The 23439-nt window shown below is 35.2% G+C and overlaps 1 protein-coding gene across 3 annotated transcripts in view; it reads left to right on the top strand.

The window, feature by feature from the left end:
- Positions 1-23439, top strand: part of gabrb1 (gamma-aminobutyric acid type A receptor subunit beta1) — a 385381-nt gene that overhangs the window by 301364 nt on the left and 60578 nt on the right. For all 3 annotated transcript variants that reach the window (XM_069190655.1, XM_069190651.1, XM_069190656.1), the window contains 2 exons: positions 378-515; positions 7361-7513. In XM_069190655.1, the coding sequence (XP_069046756.1) occupies positions 378-515; positions 7361-7513 (291 nt within the window). The remainder of the gene's footprint in view (positions 1-377; positions 516-7360; positions 7514-23439) is intronic.

Raw genomic sequence — 23439 nt, forward strand, 5'->3', positions numbered from 1 at the left:
CTACCATTAATATTTATGATTTTGCCATATTCATTTAATTATTCCTAAGTTAACAGTGTTTTGCACTGTTACACATACAACAAAATCCCTTAAAAATATTTTATGTGCTCTGAAAGAAAAGTAGACCTCCCAGTTTATGTTTCACAGTGTTTTTATGCATTGACAACCATTTGGAAGCTTACTATACTCTGACATTATTAAGTCTAAAAATAAATATATATATCCAACATCTATTTACAACACAAAAAATCTTCCTTGTGTAAATACTGGGTATTTTACATATATTTTTATTTTACAATATTCTGTATTGTTGATTATATTTTTGCAGAATGTAGGTTTGAAAACAATTTCAATTACCTTCTTCTTTTCCGTTTAAGATGGCTACACCACAGACGATATTGAATTTTACTGGAAGGGTGATGGAAACTCAGTCACTGGAGTCAACAACATTGAGCTGCCTCAGTTCTCAATCATGGATTATAGAACAGTGTCCAAAAAAGTTGTGTTTACAACAGGTAAGTATCTTAAAGAATGTACAGAACATTTTAAAATCTTTTGTATCTTAAAATTAAAAATATATGGCACAGACTTTCAGTAAATGACATTAGTTTGGTAATGAAACTTCCTTTTATAGTCTATATTAAACTCATGCTTTGTAGGGATATTGTTATTGAAGAAGTGTGCAGGGGTTCAGACATTGCAATCATAGGAAATCAAATAAGAAATGCACCATGTGATAAGATTTTGCATTTATCAAATTCTGCCTAATGAAATATTGCTCATATGTTATTTTTACAATGCCTTTTACAATTACATGAAGATTTCACATAAAAAAGTGTTCTGAGTTTTGTCCACATCTAATGCTGTTTTCCCATCCCTTTCAATTTGTTTATGTATTCAATTACCACAATTTTTATCTTTTATCAACCTTTTATCATTTATTTCTTCAGATTGTCTCACAAGTCTAAGACTAAGCATTACATATTGATTTCATTAATAGAATTTTTTTGTGACAGATGGCAATAAGATTTTGTTTTAGATGAGAGAACACTATAAAAAGTAGGCAACAAATAAAGCATGCATAGTTTTTCTCTCAACTCAAAAAAAAGATTTTTGAGTTGAGAGAAAACTGGCCATGTTTGCTTGCAGACTTTATATGGCCCTTGTTAGTGAGCATAGAGTTTGCATTTCAGTGTAGGCATGAGGAACATTACCAGATCTTCAGGTTTGTACTCATTATCCATCAGTGCATTGTTTTCACTCCTGTGCTCTTATAAGATGCTCATCTACAAGATATTTTAGGTGAAACTGGTGTTCTTGAAAGGTATTTACAAAAATTAAATATGTTCTGAACATTAAGTTTTTGAGTCTTTCATACGTGTCTGGGTACATCTAGGATCCCTCTGGGTTTCCTTCCATACAACACCTGAAACAATGAAAATCCCATCAAGGCTTGTGGTACTTCCATAACAGTGTACGCATACAAGGGAAAAGTTGATCCCAGTCCTTTTGCTCATTCTGAGCAACCTTCCTCAACATTTACTTTAGGGTTTGATTAAACTATTCCACTAAGCCATCTGTTCGGGGATGGTACACTGATTTTCTCTAAAGCTTGATGTTAAGAAGGCTGGCAACTGCCTTCATAAAACATGAGGTGAAGGTGGTACCCTGGTCTGTGAGGATCTCCTAGGGTAGCCTGACCTTGGGGAAAAACTTCACTAGTAGTCTGGCTATGACTCTCCTAACTGCTCGGTGGAGAATATTTCATCCAGATTACTTGTTGCATGACCACCGGGATATATTCATGCCCTCATGATGTTCTAGGCAGGGGTCCAATGATATCTGTGACTATATGTAAAATCAGTTATTCTATAATAGGTAAGGGTTGTAGTAGGAGAATTCAGTTGTCAGGAGAATTCAGACAAAAGTGCCCGATGTCTGTGTAAACTCCTGACCAGAAGATCCTTTGTAGTATGCTGTTCAGGGTTTTGTCAATCCCCAACTGACCTGTAAGTAAGCGAAGTAAGTAGGAATGTGTGAGCTTTAAAATATTTTGCCAATATTTAGAGGGTACAAGAAGTCTTTCCCTGTTCTAACCATCTAGGTGGTACAGAAGGTCATTTTTTCATAAGAAAAGATCGGGCTTGATTATTAAGCCCCTCAACCAGGTTCAAATTAATTTCAACAACCAGTGCACAGTTGTGATCCAGGGTGGGATCTTCATCTTGGTCTTGGTGGAAATGATTAGTGACAAGTCCCATATTCCAGGTGCCAAGGGGATCGTAGGTCAGTCTTGAGTCTCCAGAGTTTTAGACTTGGAAGAGAGAGAGCTTTCAGGATTATTATCCTTCTGCATGGAAAAACCTTTTAGCACCCTCTTTCCCAGTGCACACATTTTAATCTGCCTGCTTTCAGAGGAGATACCTTTATGGTCCCAGGGTCTCTTGCTCAGAATATCATGTGGGTGGGGAAAGTTTGTTCCTAAAACCAGATTATGTTGTAACATATTTGTTTTTGCTTTTAAGCTCTTTTTCACAATTCCTCAGTGTCAATATATTGTAAACACCAACATTTTTGTTGTTTTTTTCAGATAGCTTCTTAAAGCTCTGTGTTTATCATCTTATATCTATATTTTTGCTACCAAAATGTAAAACTCTGCACTTCATGTTTTTCTTTGTCTTTATTTTTTTTCAATCCCCTTTTTCTGCTGTGAACTTTTCTGTGAACTTGACTTGTTTACTAACTATACCAGAATCTAGATTGTTTACATACTGTATGTGTTAAGAAAAGCTGTCCTCCTAACGGAAATGTGATATAATGGAGATATTCCATTATCTGCTTCACTTCAATTTGAGCATTCATCCTTTATCTGTTCTTCGTTTTTTGTCCATTAAATAGTTCTTTAATTGCTAAGTGCTCTGTTTATATCCATTGCTAGTGTTGCTTGTTACATTAACAAGTTAATCAAAGCTTAGTTTTTTTTTTGTCTGAATCCATTATGACTACATCCTAGAATCCTAATGCCATAATGTTGATATTCAGTATAGTTATACATATTGTGGATATAATGTTCAATCTTTGTCATCATTTTTATGGATGAGTGCTGCATTTTACAATCTTCTAGCAATCTTCATGCAAATGGTGATTAACTCTGCAATAAGTGACTGCTGCAGGAGTTTTGATAACAATATTTGAATAACATCACTTTTGTTCCTAAGAATGACATCTGTTTACAGAAATTTGATTATCTTCACTTCTTACACTTCTGCATCTTCTATGCTAATATTAGACATATGGCTTTGTCTTTGTCCAGTTTAAGACTTGGCAAGCAATTGTTAATTGCTTACTGGCAAAGAACTGAGTAAGATATTAATTTAATATACTAGACATCTGCCTTTCATCATCAAAGGTTTTCCATTATCATCTCAGAGACAGTAACTGAGACAGTTATAGTCATGTTAACTGAGTATAATAGTTTTGTAAATAGCTCTTTAAAGGTTTTCCATGGAAGAACTGTTAGGGATTCGGTAAGAGGAACCGAAACCAGTGAATGAACCCACTTGCTGGAGCTGATAAAGCCTAGCCGTGATCCAAAGAAAGCCGTAGTCGAAGAAACGAGCCGAGAGTCCAGGGGAAGCCAGAGATCCAAACAGGGAACGAGTTACCGAAGTCAAACCATGATCCAAAACCGTAGACAATAGAACAATCCGAGAGTCCAGGGGAAGCCAGAGATCCAAATAGGGAATGAGTTACCGAAGCCAAAGTGTGATCTGAAACCGTAGACAATAGAGCAATCCGAGAGTCCAGGGGAAGCCAGAGATCCAAAACAGAGCATGAGTACCGAAGCCAAGCCTTGATCCGAAAAACCGTCGTCAAAGGGGGAAAAACCGTAATCCAAAAACCAAGAATAACAAAAAGCAGAAGAAGGAGTAGTGCAACTAGGAAGCTCGAAAGGAAAACCAATACTGAGCGATGAGGTACCATTGAAATAACAACAGAAATTTATATAGCCAAAAAAAATGTACATATGCAATAAAAAATATAAAAAAGAAAAAATATTATAATAACAATGTGTCCTTAGCTTTCTATTTTTTAGATGTAAGAAAGCAAAAGCAGGTTACATATTATACATCGTGTTGTATCGCCTGCAACATTCTACATAACATATTTAGTAAACTCTTGAAAAATAAAATGAAAAATTAAATGGGACAAAAATATTTGTCAGAGTGCATCAATTTATCAGTACACTTCGCAAGAATTTTCAACTGTAATTAGCTTACACCGCATATGTCCTTGCAATCATATTTTAAAAGACATTTTCTTTTGTGAGAGTTGCCTGTCATGATGAATCTCAGCAGAGATAAAAGCAGAAAGCGAAACAGAATACATAACAAGATTCATACAGTCTGCTGGTTCCAGAGACCTGTCCTAAGGGATCCTCCCTATTGTACAAATACATTTCTTCCACTTCAAATTTCTACACTTGATTCACAGATCTATACAAAAAGGAAACACTAATTAACAGTGGAGGCTCTAGCATTTGGCTTCATTTAATTTGAATGTGTAAGACTGTCTAGTTTGGTTCCAGTATGACACAAAACCTTTTTTAATGCCCAAATGCTTTACAGATAGATATACAGTAACATAAAGTAAAGGTCATTTGAATTTTCTACAGTATTCAAAAGTTACATTTTGAAGGACCCTAAAGGATTTGAATTCACAACATGGTTAGATGTTATTTTTTCCAAACACGCCTTCTATTTTTGTGAAGTGTGTCTTCTTTTTGCCTTATATCCTTTTTTTAGTTTGAAGTAGGTGTTTAGATTGTGGCAATAGCCAAATCTTTATGGCACAATACGTGTGCTGTCAGCTTTTAAAGATAATTTAATATATAATCTTTTAAAAAAGCTTAGTCCTGTTTTGCATCATCTTCCCTATAGATTATAATTATGAGTCATACCATCAGCTGTGACAAATCTTTATTGCCTTCAATGTTTTTGAGAAGATTGTATGCTATGGAATGAATGCTTGGATTTGATATTTTGTATTCTTTGTAGGTTTCAGGACAGAGTAAACTGTTATTACTTTAAACAAATAATACTTTTTTTGCACTTCCACGTGATTTGGATTGACATTGACCAATTTTGGTATTACCACCATCTACTATAAAAGGAAGAAGATAAATTCTTGGGTTTATTCAAAGACTTAATAATAATTGAATACATTTTGTTTTTTCATTTTTAATGGCTTCTGCTGCTTTTAAAAATATGAATGTTTTTTATTAACCATCTTTGAAAACAAGAAAAATATTGTAAACAGGATAACTTTTGCTTCAAAAGGTTGAAAACAAAACCTGATTAGATATACTTTGCCTTGCAAAATTATTCAGAACATTCCTATCGTGCCCCATTTACTGAAATGATGTACACACATTTTAATCTTAGTATTTTATTCAAAACCTGAATGCTCACATTAAAACATCTAAGGATAAGATGGTGTAAATGGTAACTGTAAATGCCATCATATACTAAAGAGTAAAAAAAACGAAATCTGTTGATTGTATAAGTATTCATTCCTGTGAACTCAATATGGTGGTAACTCCCTTGGCAGTTGAACGTCTCTTTGAAAGTCTCTACCAACTTTGCATGTTTTTTTTTCGCTACATTTTTCCCCATTGTGCTTGGCACATTTGCTCAAGCTGTCTCAGGTTGCTTCTGGATTGCTTATTCTGGACAGCAGTTTTCACCTTCTTCACATGTTCTCAGTAATATACAAGGACTGAGCAATTCAATGACATTCAATTTCTTATTCTTAAGCCCCTATAGCTTTGTTTTGTGTTATTGTACTTCTTTAATTTTGTCCCAGATTTAGGGCTGAAACAGCCCTATGTTTTTACCCTATGTTTTACCTGTACTTTTCTTTATCTACAGTATGCTCCCATCAGTTTTCATAAGCTCCCAGTCCCTGAGAGGAAAAACTATAGTATAATGGTGCCACCACCATGCTTATTATTTATACCCGTCTTCTGATCTGTGCCTTTGTGCAACTTTTTTTCTGTTATTTTGACTGAATTAATAACATTTTTGCTTGAGAATTCCCTACCCCACTGAGAGACCTTACAGAGATAGATGTGAACTACTAATATGGCACACAGACAAAGGACACTTAACTAATTATTTAGCTTGTTAAGGAAATTTTGTACAACTAAAATAATTTGGGCTTGCCAAAGCAACAGCTTTGAATACTTATGCAATCATGTATTTTCTATTTTTATTGCATATAGTTTGTCTTATCCATTAACAAAAGTTATAATACCATAGTATGTCACCTGAAGAAGGTTCCATGGCTGAAACTGTGTTTTCTTTCTTCTCTTTTCAGCATGGAATAAACCTATTACTTGTTCCTTTGCAGCCTACTCATGCTGACGCAGCTACCCACCTGAACTACTACAGCCTAATACCATAGTAGTTGTATTTGCCTCAAAAACTCTTAATATTACTTTAATTCAAATTTGAGGAGCTTTACCAGATTTTATCCTTACAAATTAACTTTTACTTTCTTGTAGCACGTTATAGTTTTATACCCTAGTACTGTTGGCATTTTTATGACTTCCTCTCATGTGTAAATCAGGATAAGTCAATACCAAAACACAAGAGCTTTAATAGGTTAGCTTCATATTTTGATAAATGCAATGTTTCTCTGCAATAAAAGCCTATCAATCTACTGTGTGTTGAGGTCAGCATTTTGGAAGAACTACTATAGAAAGGGTGAATTAATAAAGAAACAGCCTGTGATGTGCAATGTAGTTACCTGAACATATTACCTCACACTAGTAACATTTTATTTGCTATTAATCGTCCCATTCCTGGCTCTAGTATATTTCTTTTTCTGCTGTTGCAGTGCTTGTGAGCTTACCTAAATTGCATCTGCAAAAACAACAGGCTTCATGTGTTTTGGATAAGTTAGGAAGGTTGTTAATATGAGACTCCTTCCATAAAGATTATGAAATATGATTTTTTTACTACAATCAGAAATGTGGATGATAATACTGTATGTAACTATATGACTGTAACTAATCCCTGAAGAGAAACTAAGTGCACATGGTAGGATGCTTCTTTAAAATGAAGGAAAATGAAACACCTTGTGTACACCATTGAACACCAATGTACAAGTGTGACAGAGTTTGGTTAAATTAAGGATTAACATGTTATACATACAGTGGATTTCTGGAAATGAAACTGAAATATGAACATTGAAACAACCTTCCTTGAACAACAAAAAAGAGCAGTTAAGATACAAACTTCGAAAGCAGGTGCAGATTGTCATTTTATGTTGCAATTTTGTTTGTTTCTCCTTTCAGGATCTTATCCGAGGCTGTCATTAAGTTTTCAACTGAAAAGGAATATTGGCTACTTTATTTTACAAACCTACATGCCTTCAACTCTTATTACCATCTTATCCTGGGTCTCCTTCTGGATCAACTATGATGCTTCAGCTGCAAGAGTTGCTCTGGGTATGTTTCTTATCCTTGTCCATAATGGAGAGGAAATTTAATTGAACTAATATTCATGTGGAACTTCAAACCTATTTCATTCATAAAAAATGGTTTCCCATTTTCTGAGAATAAATGGCATAGATTAAAAGTGCATGTCTGAGAGACCCATACTGTATGTGAGATTAAAAGAAATATAGTAAAACACTACAAACACAAGATTAGGCTTATTCCACAAATACTCTGTGATTTATTTTAATCATCTGTTTACAAGTTTCCAAATTGAATGTTCATATGGGACTTGTACCTCATGTCACATAAAAAGTCACATTCTTTTGTGTGAGTGAGCAGTGTCCACTAAAACCTTAAATGCATAAAGAAGGTGCATACAGGTGTTCTACATGGACGACTGGCATGCCCCTAGTAAATGCAATAATGATAAGCTGTTGCATTGATAAGTGGCAACAGTTAATATTGTGTATCATTAAATGAGTTATTGATTGTCTTAGAATTAAATGATTAAGCAAGGCAACATACTGTATGATGATCACTCTGCAACAAAGCAAGAAGAATTGATTGATTCTTACAGTATATTGTCAGGTGTATTATCATCAAGCTGAAAGATCAAGAAATTGCATTGACATGACAGATGTGCTGCAGAGTTCTACAAATGTGGTCAATGAGATCATTTCTTACTCTGGGTTAATGCTCCAAAACACCTTTACACTAACATCACTATACACTGTATATTCTAAAAAAACATTGCCTTTATATCAAATAGTGAACACTTCATGGTTTCTTCTGTGACTGAACTTAACAGTTCAGAATAAAGAATATAGAATATAGAATATAGAATAAAAAGCAAAATGTATAATAGTCTAAAATCACCCTTTTTGCTAATATATGGGCAGTTGTTTTCCATTGTGATATATAGTAGTACAGATGTAGCCATTCAGAATGCGTGTTAAAACACTGTAACTCTTTACAGGGGCTGTGCTTTATCGTGGTATGCTTCGTCATTGTGATTCACTGGCCAAACACAATCGATAGGTGGCAATTGTGGTGCATTAGATTTTAGTAACAATGTGAGCTTCCTATGACAAAAAAGTAATACTTTTTAATGCTTTTTAAAATTCACTTAATATGAAATATTAATATGGAATCATGTAACTAAAGGGACGTTTTGAAAAAAGCTGAATATTAAAATACTTTTCTGAAAGTTATTATAAATAAAATAAAGTTAAATAAATATATTTATGTAGCTGGTTATGGAAGGGTATTCCACTTTGTTCATGAACAACTGCATTTCATTTAACTTGGTTACCGTGGTCATCAACAGGTCAGTTGATAATGCTCCTAAAGTCCAGTGGATAAATAGAGCAGTGAATGATTTAGTGAGTAAATCAACAATTTATAATGAGCACTATCTCCTCTTCACTGTGGTACTGTATCGTGGCAGTGAGATGTAAACTGGCAAAACTATATACTTTTTACTGTATGTATTATTATGTTTTTATAAATTAACTCTGGTGTATGGATTTGTATCTGTGTGTGCCCTGCAATGGATTAGTATCCTGTCCAGTGTGTATCTGGCTCCTCTGCCACCATGAATTTAATTTACATACAGTATTTCTCATAAATAAGGAATTCTGTCTTGAACAGTTTCAGAATTCTTTCAAAACTGCATTTGTCAATCTTATTTCAATAATGTATAATGGTAGGTAGGAGCAAGTACCAATAAATTTAATTGACTGAAATGTTATAGTGATATACTAAAGTGAAGGAAGAAAAAGCAAGCTAAAAAATAATAATAATAATAATAGGAGGCTATGACTGGTAAAGGGCAGGGGGAAATTTGGCTAGGATACCATGGTAACATCCCAACATTGGAAGGATGTTAATACAATCTCAGGTATTAGTATGAATACAATAAAATTAAGTACATTCTGTAGCACTGAAATAAATATTACTTTTATACTATGACTATTCTTTATAGTCTCAGATCAGGTTAATTTAGTTGAACTGTTAAACTCTGCTAATCTTAAATGAACATTTTTTAAATGAGCTTTTTTATTGTTTTATCATGACATGAGTCTTACAGAATTCAGTGTAACTTAAGTGGTCAAAGATGTTAAATTATGATGTCTTCAGTAACTGACATCCAAGTATGCAACAGTTGAACAGATTAGGCAGTTACTGTACCTTTCAGCACGGAAGTCATAAGGAACAAATCGTGAAGAGGCAGGAGAGCGGAAAAAGACCCATATGCGTTGCTGTGGGATGGGGGATTCGCCCGGGCTCAGCAGTTCTGGAGTCAAATAGAAACTAATGCCCTCAGGCAGCGGACGTGGGGCGACCTGGATGGAAATATATAGCCCCAGAGAGAGAGAGACTCTGGAAGGAGAGCAAAGCACAGGAAACTAGGGACAGGACAGAGTAGGAGTGCCCTCTGGCTGCAGAGGGCATGACAGTATTGACCTATGTTCAGTCAATGGTCATAATGACTAGTGTTTAAAATATTTTTAAATCCTTTTTAAAAAAACTGCTTTGTTTAAAATGCTTCAGCTTTCAGTATGTAATATTGTTTTACAGAGCCTAATTCAGAGCAATTATGCAGTGTTTTTTTTTTAAAGTAGAGTTAATATTATCACGTCACATACTGTACATTATGTCCTTCACTTTCTTTTGTATTGGCTCTGGCAAACACTGAACCACTACCATTATGTCAGTAATTTATAGTAGGCTAAAGTGCTCTCTCTAACATTTCATTAGATGTATTTTACAGAAAAAAATACTTTTTTCAGTTGCATTTCCAGTTCCATTTACAGATGCAGCCATTCAAACTGCACGGTAAAAACCCGTGGTACGGTAATCTACCCACAAGCCATCGCAGGGCACCGGAGGGCACCGCGGTAAGTGATTGGCTGGCCAAAATGACCAACAGGGGCACTCGTGGTGCATTGGTTTGTAGTGAAAAGATTTAATCATTTAATCTCTTTACTGTGCACATTTTAATCCGCTTAGTTTTGAATATTTATATAGAATTTTACCACTAAAGGGAAATTTTAGTAGCTGAGCATAAAAAGAAGAGGAGCATAACGCATCTGAAGGTCATAAACGATATTAATTTAGGAACATAAACATTACTGTATGTACGTAAACTGTACTGTGTATGGCTGGTCTTGATAGTTTATAGAAAAAATACACACCAGTTTTCCATTTCTCCCTAAACATTTTAAGCATGAACGTTTTATGAAATGGTACCCAAATATGCGATTGCTGTATAGAATGAATTTTAATTTAAAAAAATTATTTAACACGAAACTTAAGATGTTTACATCTTCCGCCTGAGAACAGTCACCCGTTGTTACCCAACGCAGAAACACAACCACTAACTAGCAAAGAGAGGACATTAGCTAGCCAATATGATAACGAAATTAATGAGTATTTTGTTTATTTCTTTTGGACATTTATTTGAACATTTCCATCGATTGTACAAGCACTTTGAAACTGTCCTATCCCTAGTTCATCAGGCACTTTCTTTTACGCTGCGGGCATTCTCCCGGTCTGGCGCCGGTCTGTGTCTTCTAGGATATAATGCCAGCAAACTCTTGTTTTTATGTCCACTATAACAGACAATCTCCTTTGCTTTTAACCGAGCGCTTTAATAATTTCCTAAAATGAAAATGATTTACTTTATTTCCCTCACGGGATCAATAAAAGTATCAATCATCTATCTACATTAACTATCGGACAGAATTCTGGGGTCTCCCTATACAGATGCAGCCATTCAAAATGGGTGAGGTATTTCGCGGCATACCCCGGTGGGCGTGTCGCGGTATCACGCAGTTCACGTGTGTCACGTGGCTTACTATCCGGCGTCGCCTTGTAAAACCGCCAGGGGGAGCTTAACCTCTCATGTACAGCATTTGAGCCTTTAATTTTGAACTGTGTATTACAGCATGTTAATCATCAGTCATTAAAATGTTGGTATATTTTATGAAAGCAAGATTGCTCAGTTGGACAAAAGTACACAACCTACCTTTATCAGAAATATTTATGCATCAAAGCCTTTTGATATTACTCATAAAAGAAGATATTACTAATAGTATTAATAATGATGACTTTGGACAAGCTGTATACTCAAAGTATAATTTCTTTAGCACATTTGTACAAGCACTTGGAATCTGTCCAAGCCATACTTTGTCAGGCATTTTGTTTTACTTCAACGGGCATAAAAACTTCCTTGCTTTTAACAGGGCGTTTCATAATTTCTAACTACGAAAATGATTTAAAATGCGACACCTATCATTCAACTAGAGCTTAAAATATCACAAGGATCCTCAAGAGCACAGCAAAGAGTGTATTAAAAGACACTTGTATTTATCAACGCTTTCTTTTCGGTATACCAGATTTTATGGAACCACTTCAGAGGGGTGTCAGCCAGTCAGATTCCAGGAATCGGCACTTTAAAGGAAAAATACACACCGGTATTCCATTTCTCCCTAACGATTTTAAGCATCAAAGTATTTAATTAGCATGTGAAATAGTGTGTGAAAAAGTGGTAGTTTTAAGCTTTTCTGCTAATATAATATGGAATCGCGTATCTAAAGAATTTAATAACGGTATTCGTGTGCTGTGACAGGGCTGTGTAGGGCTGTTTCGCCTGCCTGTTCATGCAAGCTGTGTTGTAGCCTACTGGTCTAGGTGTGTGACTAACAACGCACAGGTTGTGTGTTCGAATCCAGCTGGTGCTGGACTTTTCTTTTAACAAACATTTCTTCGAAAAAATAGAATAGCGATATTATGGACAATCAATTGAATTTTATATTTCAAAATATCGCAACATGATCGATATTTGCGATATTTTGAACATATCTTCCCTTCTGACAGCGGTTCCTGCTTCTATTGTGTGTGTGTGTGCAACAGAGTACATTTTTATAGAGAAATGGAGGCTGGACAGTATGCGTTACAATATAAACATTTATATTGATTTAAATCGTGTTCTGATTTAAATCCCAAACGCGTGTTTAATTATATGTGTTTTTTAATCATAATCAGGCTAATGCATTTCTACATTTTCTGTATGAACCAGCTTAGAGGTTCATACAAAAAGACAGCTTGTGTTTAAATTGAGTGTAAGGTAATATATGCTTCTAAAGTCATGGTCAGCATTTATTATTTACTGTGCTGTTAACTTTTTCTGTGCCTAGTCACATTATTTTATAGCGTTTTAATTGCGTTATTAAATCCGGTGGCGCTGTGTGTTAGTTTCCTGACTCCCATGTCACATGGTCTGTGATTGAATCCCATGGAACTATGACTTTATTTTTTAACAAACATTTCTTTGAAAAAATGAAACGTTTCCCTTGGTCAGAGATTAAATAAAACCTCACTCGCACCAAACAAATTTATATTTCTAAATATCACAAAATATGTTCATTGTCTTCCAATCGAGTCGAGTTGACATTGGAAGCCTGCCACACCCGGACTGTTAAACCAACGCATTAGCACGTCAAAGCCCATTGAGGGTATTGAGCCAGTATTGGCTTTAGTTTCCCCCCCCCTGTCCCCTCAATTCAATTCAATTCAAGGTGTTTTATGGTTTGATATACTGGATTTTGTATTGAGGTTGTTATCTATGTTTTTGGTTGGTATTATGTTTATATGGTTGTTTTTGTTGGTTGGTCGTTATTATGTTTATTAATATTATTAATGGTTATTAATAATAGGATCTATAGTTGAAATCTGAGCCTAAATAAAAAGAAAAAGCATTTTCAGAGAGCAATTACGCTGTGTTTATGTAGAATAAGTGATTAGGTTTATGAGCAATCTAATTACTTATTCGTTTAAAACGCTATATAAAATAAAGTTTATTTTTAATTTGCTGGACAGAGTGGTGAACATTATTATGCATAAGACCAAGATAACAATCCTGATCAGTTTAGAAATTTGTGTACGCTGTAAGGTTTTTACTTCTTAATTAAACTTTTAAAATACACGTTTCGAATAGAAAGAAATCCTCTTCCTGGTACAGTATGTATAGCAAACCAGCACGTCTGTTTTTCTCCAATCAGAGGGGTGTCAGATGGTGTCAGCCAATCACCATTCTGAAGCCCTATCCATCTCTGGTACAGATGCAGCCATTCAAAGTGAGCGGTACAGACACGTACCGCAGGTAATTGGCTGCGGTATCGCGTATCATGACGCGGTGCGTGATTGGTTGACCGACAGGGGCACTAGTGGTCCGTTGGTCTGTCGTAGAAAGACTTACTGTAAACGTCTTTACTGTGCCTGTTGTAGATATTGAATTTTACAACTGAAGGGAAATCTTAGTAGCTGAGCATAAAAAGAATAGGAGCATACTGTAACGCGTGTGAAGGCCATAAACGATATTAATTTTGGAACATAAACATAAAGTATATAGCTGGTCTTGGTACTTTAAAGAAAAAAATACACACCAGTATTCCATTTCTCCTTAAACATTTTAAGCTTCGAAGTCTTTAACTAATGTGATACCGGAGTCAACAAGCATACTTTTAGAATTTGATTAAAAGGGAATATAATATGGAATCGCATATCTAAAGAATTTAATAACGGTATGATTATATTCGTGTGCTACGACAGGGCTGTGTAGGGCTGTTTTGCCTGCCTGTTCATGCGAGCTGTCTTGTAGCCTACTGGTCTAGGTGCGTGACTAACAACGGACAGGTTGTGTGCTCGAATCCAGCTGGTGCTGGACTTTTCTTTTAACAAACATTTCTTCAAAAAAATAGAATAGCGATATATGGACAATCAATTGACTTTTATATTTCAAAATATCGCAACATGATCGATATTTGCGATATTTTGAACATATCTTCCCTTCTGACAGCGGTTCCTGCTTCTATTGTGTGTGTGTGTGCAACAGAGTACATTTTTATAGAGAAATGGAGGCTGGACAGTATGCGTTACAATATAAACATTTATATTGATTTAAATCGTGTTCTGATTTAAATCCCAAACGCGTGTTTAATTATATGTGTTTTTTAATCATAATCAGGCTAATGCATTTCTACATTTTCTGTATGAAACAGCTTAGAGGTTCATACAGAAAGACAGCTTGTGTTTAAATTGAGTGTAAGGTAATATATGCTTCTAAAGTCATGGTCAGCATTTATTATTTACTGTGCTGTAAACTTTTTCTGTGCCTAGTCACATTATTTTATAGCGTTTTTATTCCGTTATTAAATCCGGTGGCGCTGTGTGTTAGTTTCCTGACTCCCATGTCACATGGTCTGTGATTGAATCCCATGGAACTATGACTTTATTTTTTAACAAACATTTCTTTGAAAAAATGAAACGTTTCCCTTGGTCAGAGATTAAATAAAACCTCACTCGCACCAAACAAATTTATATTTCTAAATATCACAAAATATGTTCATTGTCTTCCAATCGAGTCGAGTTGACATTGGAAGCCTGCCACACCCGGACTGTTAAACCAACGCGTTAGCACGTCAAAGCCCATTGAGGGTATTGAGCCAGTATTGGCTTTAGTTTCCCCCCCCTGTCCCCTCAATTCAATTCAATTCAAGGTGTTTTATTTGCATGACAGATGGGTACAAGCAGTGTTGGCTATGTATATTGTAACGCTTACGGCAGACAGGCACTGTGTAAGAGCCGGCGCACCAGAGCAGCGCACCGAGGGAGCGTCTGCATTTATAACTTAGTTTTTAATATTAGTCAAGCAATATGAAGCATCTCCTTTTACTTTTAAGTCCCTTAAATACATTTACACCATTTCCTTTTTCTGATCACTCGCTTTCTGGATACACATCTCACCTGTCTTTGTTTTCCTGGTTTGCTGATTATGCCTGCTGCGGTCCACTCCTACCCTCACACCTAAAGAATACTATTTTAAATTTCTTGGCGCAGTTCATTAACCCTTGTATGTGCTGTCCGCGCCCAAAATGCAATTAAAAAAAGTCAAAAACCGTGCTCAAAATGCAATTTAGAGCTTAATAAGATACACTCCACAGGCAAAATTAAAGACAAAATTAAAGACGATTAAAATCTGTAATCTTTCCACTTGTACTGTATGTCATCGGACAGTTTCTGCTTTGTGTAATGATGGTGAGAAAGCTGTGCTCAATGTATTTAAGGGACTTAAAAGTAAAAGGAGATGCTTCATATTGCTTGACTAATTTTAAAAACCAAGTTATAAATGCAGACGCTCCCTCGGTGCCGCGCCGGGTGTAAATATCAAAGTATACATTCCCAACAAGAATTGTACCCATCTGTCATGCAAATAAAACACCTTGAATTGAATTGAATTGAGGGAGAGAGGGGGTAGTGGGACAGATATACTGTAGACAGACTCAAGGCAAATAAGATACTTATGGGTACGCAGGCATTCACAACAGCAACATACGAAACGTTTGCACGTACTGTATAGTTAAGTTATTACTTGGTTTTCAAAGTGCAACGAAATACAATATTGTTGTTGCTGCTGTTCTGGTTGTTTTTATCCCGTAAAGCGTTTTGAGAAGCCACCTTTAAAGGTGATATATACTGTAAAACGGCTGATTCTTATGGAATGTGTTCCGCAGGATATTCAAATTTGTATTTATTTATTTTTTAATCGCGTATCTTAGGAAATTATTTATTGTCTTTATATTTGGCCAGGGCTTTAAAGAGAAGGCGCGCCAAAAAATGTCGGTGCCGTCGTCTCCGCTTTAAAGGTACCCCCAGCGTAGTTATAGTGGACATAAAAACAAGAGTTCGCTGGCATTATATCCTAGAAGACACAGACCGGCGCCAGACCGGTAAATGCTTGATGAACTAGGGATTGGACAGTTTCCAAGTGCTTGTACAATCGATGGAAATGTTCAAATAAATGTGCAAAAGAAATAAACAAAATAATCATTTATTTCTTTATCATATTGGCTAGCTAATATCCTCTCTTTGCTAGTTATTGGCTGTGTTTCTGCGTTGGGTAGCAACGGCTGACTGTTCTCAGGTGGAAGATGTAAACAATAATTAAATGTGATAAAGTATAGTTTGCATGTTTATACATTCATGTTAATCGTATTCTTGATTTATTTCAATAAGTGTTCATGTTTCATTTGCTAACTTAGAGCATATTGTGCAATGAAGAATAAAATAGCTGCATGACAAGTGACTTCCTTCTCTCAGTGGAAATTAAAAGGTAGCCTGATAAATTATAAGACAGTAAGAAAAGTTCCAATCAGGAGGAGACAATTCTGTCCATTTTTTTTTTTGTTTGATTGCTGGTAGCAAACTGATCTGAGGATATTCTGAGTGGGACAGATACATTATTTTATAGCGTTTTAATTGCGTTATTAAATCCGGTGGCGCTGTGTGTTAGTTTCCTGACTCCCATGTCACATGGTCTGTGATTGAAACCCATGGAACTATGACTTTATTTTTTAACAAACATTTCTTTGAAAAAATGAAACGTTTCCCTTGGTCAGAGATTAAATAAAACCTCACTCGCACCAAACAAATTTATATTTCTAAATATCACGACATGATCGAATTTAAGTCTTTTTAATAACAATGAATAGTCACCTATGCGTTACAAAATATACATTTATATTGATTTGAGTCGCGTTTTGATTTAAATCGTGAACGTGTGTTTAAATATATGTGTTTAAAGGCGATATACTGTATGAAAGCACTGAAGGTGTTTTATTTGCATGACAGATGGGTACAAGCAGTGTTGGGTATGTATATTGTAATGCTTACTGCAGACAGGCACTGTGTAAGACCCGGCGTACCAGAGCAGCGCACCGAGGGAGCGTTTGCATTTATAACTTAGTTTTTAAAATTAGTCAAGCAATATGAAGCATCTCCTTTTACTTTTAACTCCCTTAAATACATTGAGCACAGCTTTCTCACCACTTAAGATTACTTTTGATACCATCCTTACAAGGGAAATCTTCTGCCCATTATGCAAAACCAAACCCTCCTCCCATCCCAGTTTACCCTCTTTATCATCCTCAAAATCTACCTCGATTTTCGACTTAAAGCATTACTGCTTACTGGGTTTTTGAGGGGGAGGTGTCTTTCGCTGGAAATCTCGCCTGCCTCCACTACTCAACCCCCTCCCTCCCGGAATGCTGGCTGTGACGAATTAAACCGGTCTCACAGGTATTCAAAGTAGGAAGTACAGTGTTAAGTACTCCCTCAATAGAATCGCTTTAAGGAAAAGCATTTTCAGAGAGCAATCACGCTGTGTTTATGTAGAAAAAGCGATTAGGTTTATGAGCAATCTAATTACCTATTCGCTTAAAACGCTATATAAAATAAAGTTTATTTAGAGATGAATGATAGGTGACTATTCATTGTTATTAAAAAGACTTAAATTCGATCATGTCGTGATATTTAGAAATATAAATTTGTTTGGTGCGGGTGAGGTTTTATTTAATCTCTGACCAAGGGAAACGTTTCATTTTTTCAAAGAAATGTTTGTTAAAAAATAAAGTCATAGTTCCATGGGTTTCAATCACAGACCATGTGACATGGGAGTCAGGAAACTAACACACAGCGCCACCGGATTTAATAACACAATAAAAACGCTATAAAATAATGTGACTGGGCACAGAAAAAGTTTACAGCACAGTACAATAATAAATGCTGACCATGACTTTAGAAGCATAAATTACCTTACACTCAATTTAAACACAAGCTGTCTTTCTGTATGAACCTCTAAGCTGGTTCATACAGAAAATGTAGAAATGCATTAGCCTGATTATGATTAAAAAACACATAATTAAACACGCGTTTGCGATTTAAATCAGAACACAATTTAAATCAATATAAATGTTTATATTGTAACGCATACTGTCCAGCCTCCATTTCTCTATAAAAATTTACTCTGTTGCACACACACACACACAATAGAAGCAGGAACCGCTGCCAGAAGGGAAGAAGGTGACTATTCACTGTTATCAAAAATGACTTAGAATCGATCATGTTGCGATATTTTGAAATATAAAAGTCAATTGATTGTCCATAATATCGCTATTCTATTTTTTTGAAGAAATGTTTGTTAAAAGAAAAGTCCAGCACCAGCTGGATTCGAACACACAACCTGTGCGTTGTTAGTCACGCACCTAGACCAGTAGGCTACAAGACAGCTCACATGAACAGGCAGGCAAAACAAATCAAATTCTAAAAGTATGCTTGTTGACTCCGGTATCACGTTAGTTAAAGACTTGGAAGCTTAAAATGTTTAGGGAGAAATGGAATACTGGTGTTTATTTTTTTCTTTAAAGTACCAAGACCAGCTATATACTGTATGTTTATGTTCCAAAATTAATATCGTTTATGGCCTTCACACGCATTACAGTATGCTCCTATTCTTTTTATGCTCAGCTACTAAGATTTCCCTTCAGTTGTAAAATTCAATATCTACAACAGGCACAGTAAAGACGTTTACAGTAAGTCTTTCTACGACAGACCAATGGACCACGAGTGCCCCTGTCGGTCAACCAATCACGCACCGCGTCATGATACGCGATACCGCAGCCAATTACCTGCGGTACGTGTCTGTACCGCTCACTTTGAATGGCTGCATCTGTACCAGAGATGGATAGGGCTTCAGAATTGTGATTGTCTGACACCATCTGACACCCCTCTGATTGGAGAAAAACAGACGTGCTGGTTTGCTATACATACTGTACCAGGAAGAGGATTTCTTTCTATTCGAAATGTGTATTTTAAAAGTTTAATTAAGAAGTAAAAACCTTACAGCGTACACAAATTTCTAAACTGATCATGATTGTTATCTTGGTCTTATGCATAATAATGTTCACCACTCTGTCCAGCAAATTAAAAATAAACTTTATTTTATATAGCGTTTTAAACGAATAAGTAATTAGATTGCTCATAAACCTAATCACTTATTCTACATAAACACAGCGTAATTGCTCTCTGAAAATGCTTTTTCTTTTTATTTAGGCTCAGATTTCAACTAAAGATCCTATTATTAATAACCATAATAACGACCAACCAACAAAAACAACCATATAAACATAATACCAACCAAAAACATAGATAACAACCTCAATACAAAATCAAATATATCAAACCATTAAACTCTCTCAAATTCCTCTGATTATCATAATCCCGCCCCTTATGCAAAACCAAACCCTCCTCCCATCCCAGTTCATCCTCTTTATTATAAACAAAATCTACCTCAATTTTCAACATAAAGCATTACACAAAATCAATACCTCAACACTCCATACTCAATAATGATAATTCACAAACAGCCAGAACATGTAACTCCACATTTCCAAATAGACCCACCCCTTATGCAAAACCAACATCCCTCCCCTGTTCTCTCTCTCCGCTGGCGTTTGTAATCGTTTTAATTTTTAAATAAATTTAACAAAGTCATGTATTTTAAAAATATACTTGCAGCATACCCTGCTTGTTTTCAATGGCTGCATCTGTATGTCAGTCCTAGGTCATTGCCAATTGTTTTCTTGCATTAACATTTATGATTAAGTCATGCATACTGCATGTTTTGATTGTTTGATGTGTGACTGTGAAATCTACTTTAGTTTAATTTTTGTGCGTGTTAAACTGTCAACAAAATCCATCTATGTACTGTTTAAGAAATTGTATTGTGCTTGAAATAATGTGCAAAGCTAAGAGAAGCCAGTTGAGTTGTCCATTTTTTTGCTATGCTGTTATTGTTGCACAGTCAATCCTAATAGTTAAAAAGCTTTTATCTTAAAGAGAAATATAAAATACAGAATACTTTTTCAGTATAAAGTAAGAGTCATGGATCCAACATCCCTGTTCACAAGAACTGAACTACAAACATACAGAACTGGTTTGCAGGCTGTGATGAAATTACACTTGCCTCAAATTAATCAGTCTGTATCAACACTTCAGGTGCCTGCAAAAAAATTCAGATCAAGCTAAATAAAATGAAAAAATCACCTTAACATTTTTTGGGAGTCATACCAATCTCACTTCTTACCTTCTGCCCCCATGAATTCATTAACGATTAGTGCAGTCTTCAAGTTAATTAATAGCACTTAATCTAGAACAATAGAATAATGAGAGGTTTAAGCTATCATGTATAAGATGAACACAGATGGACAAGTGTCCTCTCCAGGGTGTAGCTTGCCTTGTGCACATTGCTTACCAGGATAGGCTCTGGCTTCCTGCAGCTCTGTATTGAATAAAGTGGTTAGAACATGGATGGATTTTGTATGACAATGAATTAAAAGAAGATACAAAAAATGGTATCTTAATGTGGGTTGTGAGAAATATGAAATGAAAATAATGTATGTTCGCATTGTAGCTGTGGGAAACAGTTTTGATTCATACAAGAATATATTATTGAAATTATAAGTGAAATTCTTAAAGAGGCTGTACTAATGTAATATGTTTTGCAAAAGCATTCAAAGCCTTGCACAGTTTTCACATTTTGTTTATTCTTGCAGTCATGACATTTTGAAGTTGCAATACATATCAATTGTTCTCATGATTTCAAATTAAATACACCTACTGTATTTCTGTGAGATTCCTTGGTCACGCAAAGACTCATCCATGAAGACTAAGCAATTCTGAGATAAAGGTTATGGAAGCACAAATTAGGAGAATTTGTCTCAAAATTCCCACATGGAGTTAACCAATGTGGGAAAACAATATGTTGTTGTAGTTGGATAAATCCAAATGTGTTTTTTTATTGTCTAAATGGGAAGTGCTACTTTTGGTGCAGAATTAACACAGCACATCTCTCAGTCAAGTCTGCATCTCTACAGTCAAGCATGACGACGACAAGATCTTACTATAGTAATGCTTTTTCCTCAGCAGGGACTGGAAAGCTTGTTAGGATTGAAGGAAAAGTAGATGGAACAATATACCGACAAATACTGGAGGAAATGACTTCAAGACCTAAAAGTGGGACTAAAATATAGCTTTCTGTATGACAATGATCCAATGCGCAAGGTCAAAACTACACTGGAGTGTTTTAAGAAAAATCCTGACTGGAATCCTATTGTATAGAATGTATGCATATTAAGAAATTATTAAAAATATTAAAAGTAAACAGCAATAAATTGGAAAAAAAAATATTTTTTTTAACCTGAGCTTAAAGGGGAATATTTTTCTATAGAATGTTTGTGCCATAGTTTATATTGTAGTGAATATGAAACTATTAATGCAAAACAACACACTGTATGATCTAAAATAACTATCAAACCAACCTGTGTAAAGGAATTGTCACTCCAGTCCCTCAGGAATTTAGCAGCATGTATCTGAAGCCCAGAGTCAGCACAGAGAGGTAGTCATGGTTAATTTAAACAGACAGATTTAAATGAATGTGTCCACTGTAGTAATGAAGCCAGTAGTCTCCACCTTGTCATTTAGAGCTCCTAGGTGTCACAGAAATTGGGCAGATGCACCTCAGAGCTAGTTATCTTGAGTTAGGAAGGTGGAAGGATGTAGTACACTAAATATAATGGTTTGTATTGCAGTATATGCAATAGATAGGCACATCGAGTTATATATAAAAAAACACTGTATAAATTATTTCTACATAGATAAGCACCATAAATGTTTTGAAGATTTTTCCATATGTGAATTACTGGAATGTGCTCTTTTTAAACAACAGATAGAATTTTGTGATTGTAGGGAATACGGTGATTCTTGTGTCTTCTGTGAATGCATTATACAGAAGGTGAATTTTAGTATATATTGCTATAGTACAGCAACTTTACTTTCACTCTTCCTTTTGGATAAAAAAAATATGTTATGAAGTGGGCCGTTTTAGGATACATAATTTAGTGATTCCTTTTAAATTTTATTGGAGACTTTATCTTTCATTCTCTTCCTGCCCTAGTTTTTCTTACATAAATAGAACAGAAATATATTTCTGTATTTTAATAAATATGTGTGATATCTACTAGTAGACTTGGTACTCATATTCAGAAGTAATTACACAGAAATTAAGATTTTGCTTTTAATAAAAGATTTTCTTCCCTTTGTTTTCAGCATGACCTAGTATTCTGTATCATGGAGCTAATCTTAAAATAAGAGACCATACTGCTTCCACTGGCTAGATTAATTGCAAAACAAAATTTAATTGTAGTGTTTTTCCGTGTTTGTTTTAAAGTCTGAAAATGAAGATGCAGTTTGAAATCTCCCCTGTTATTGTCACTTGCCTGAAGAACGTTCCTGGATGAACAATAAACCTAAGATATACACCTTAGAAAAATAAAAAAGACAGTGTAACCAAAACAGCCAAAGTATTTGGCAGATCCTGATACAATCAAAATTACATTAAATCTAGGTTTAACTGGTTTCAAATGATCTTTAAAAATTATTCAAAGTTCATTATAAGATCATTATTACCTGAATTGAAACACAGAGTAGTTTATTCATTCATCCATTATTAGAAAGCTGCTTCCTGCTTTTAAGGATCATTTTAACCTAGAACATGTCCTAGAACAATAGGGCACAAGACAGGACTACACCCTGGATGAGATGCGGATCCATAACAGGCCACTCACAGGCACATAATGACAATTAAAGACATAAATTAACTTATTCTGCATGTCTTTGGAAGGTGTAAGAAAACCCACACAAATATAGGAAAAACATGCAAATGCCACACAGATAATACTTTTAGATAACAGCACTAACTGTGATGCAACCATAACCCCCCGGATTAAAACTATTACCACACAAAGATTTAATGTTAAAACTTATTTTCATTCAATAGGGATATCAATTTAACACTGTAAATCCAAAATGCTTTTCACTTTAAAGGGAGAGAGCTTAACAGTTCAGTGCTGCTCTGGTGATCATATGCCTTGATTTTTTTTTTATATACAGTATATATTCAGTTTCTTTACAACTCCAGTGACTTGCCCAAAGGCTTTGAGATCATAGTATTATTGATGAGCACTTCATCTGTTCTG

The sequence above is a fragment of the Lepisosteus oculatus genome, chromosome 1, assembly GCF_040954835.1.
Source record: "Lepisosteus oculatus isolate fLepOcu1 chromosome 1, fLepOcu1.hap2, whole genome shotgun sequence".
NCBI classification, from domain to species: Eukaryota; Metazoa; Chordata; class Actinopteri; order Semionotiformes; family Lepisosteidae; genus Lepisosteus; species Lepisosteus oculatus.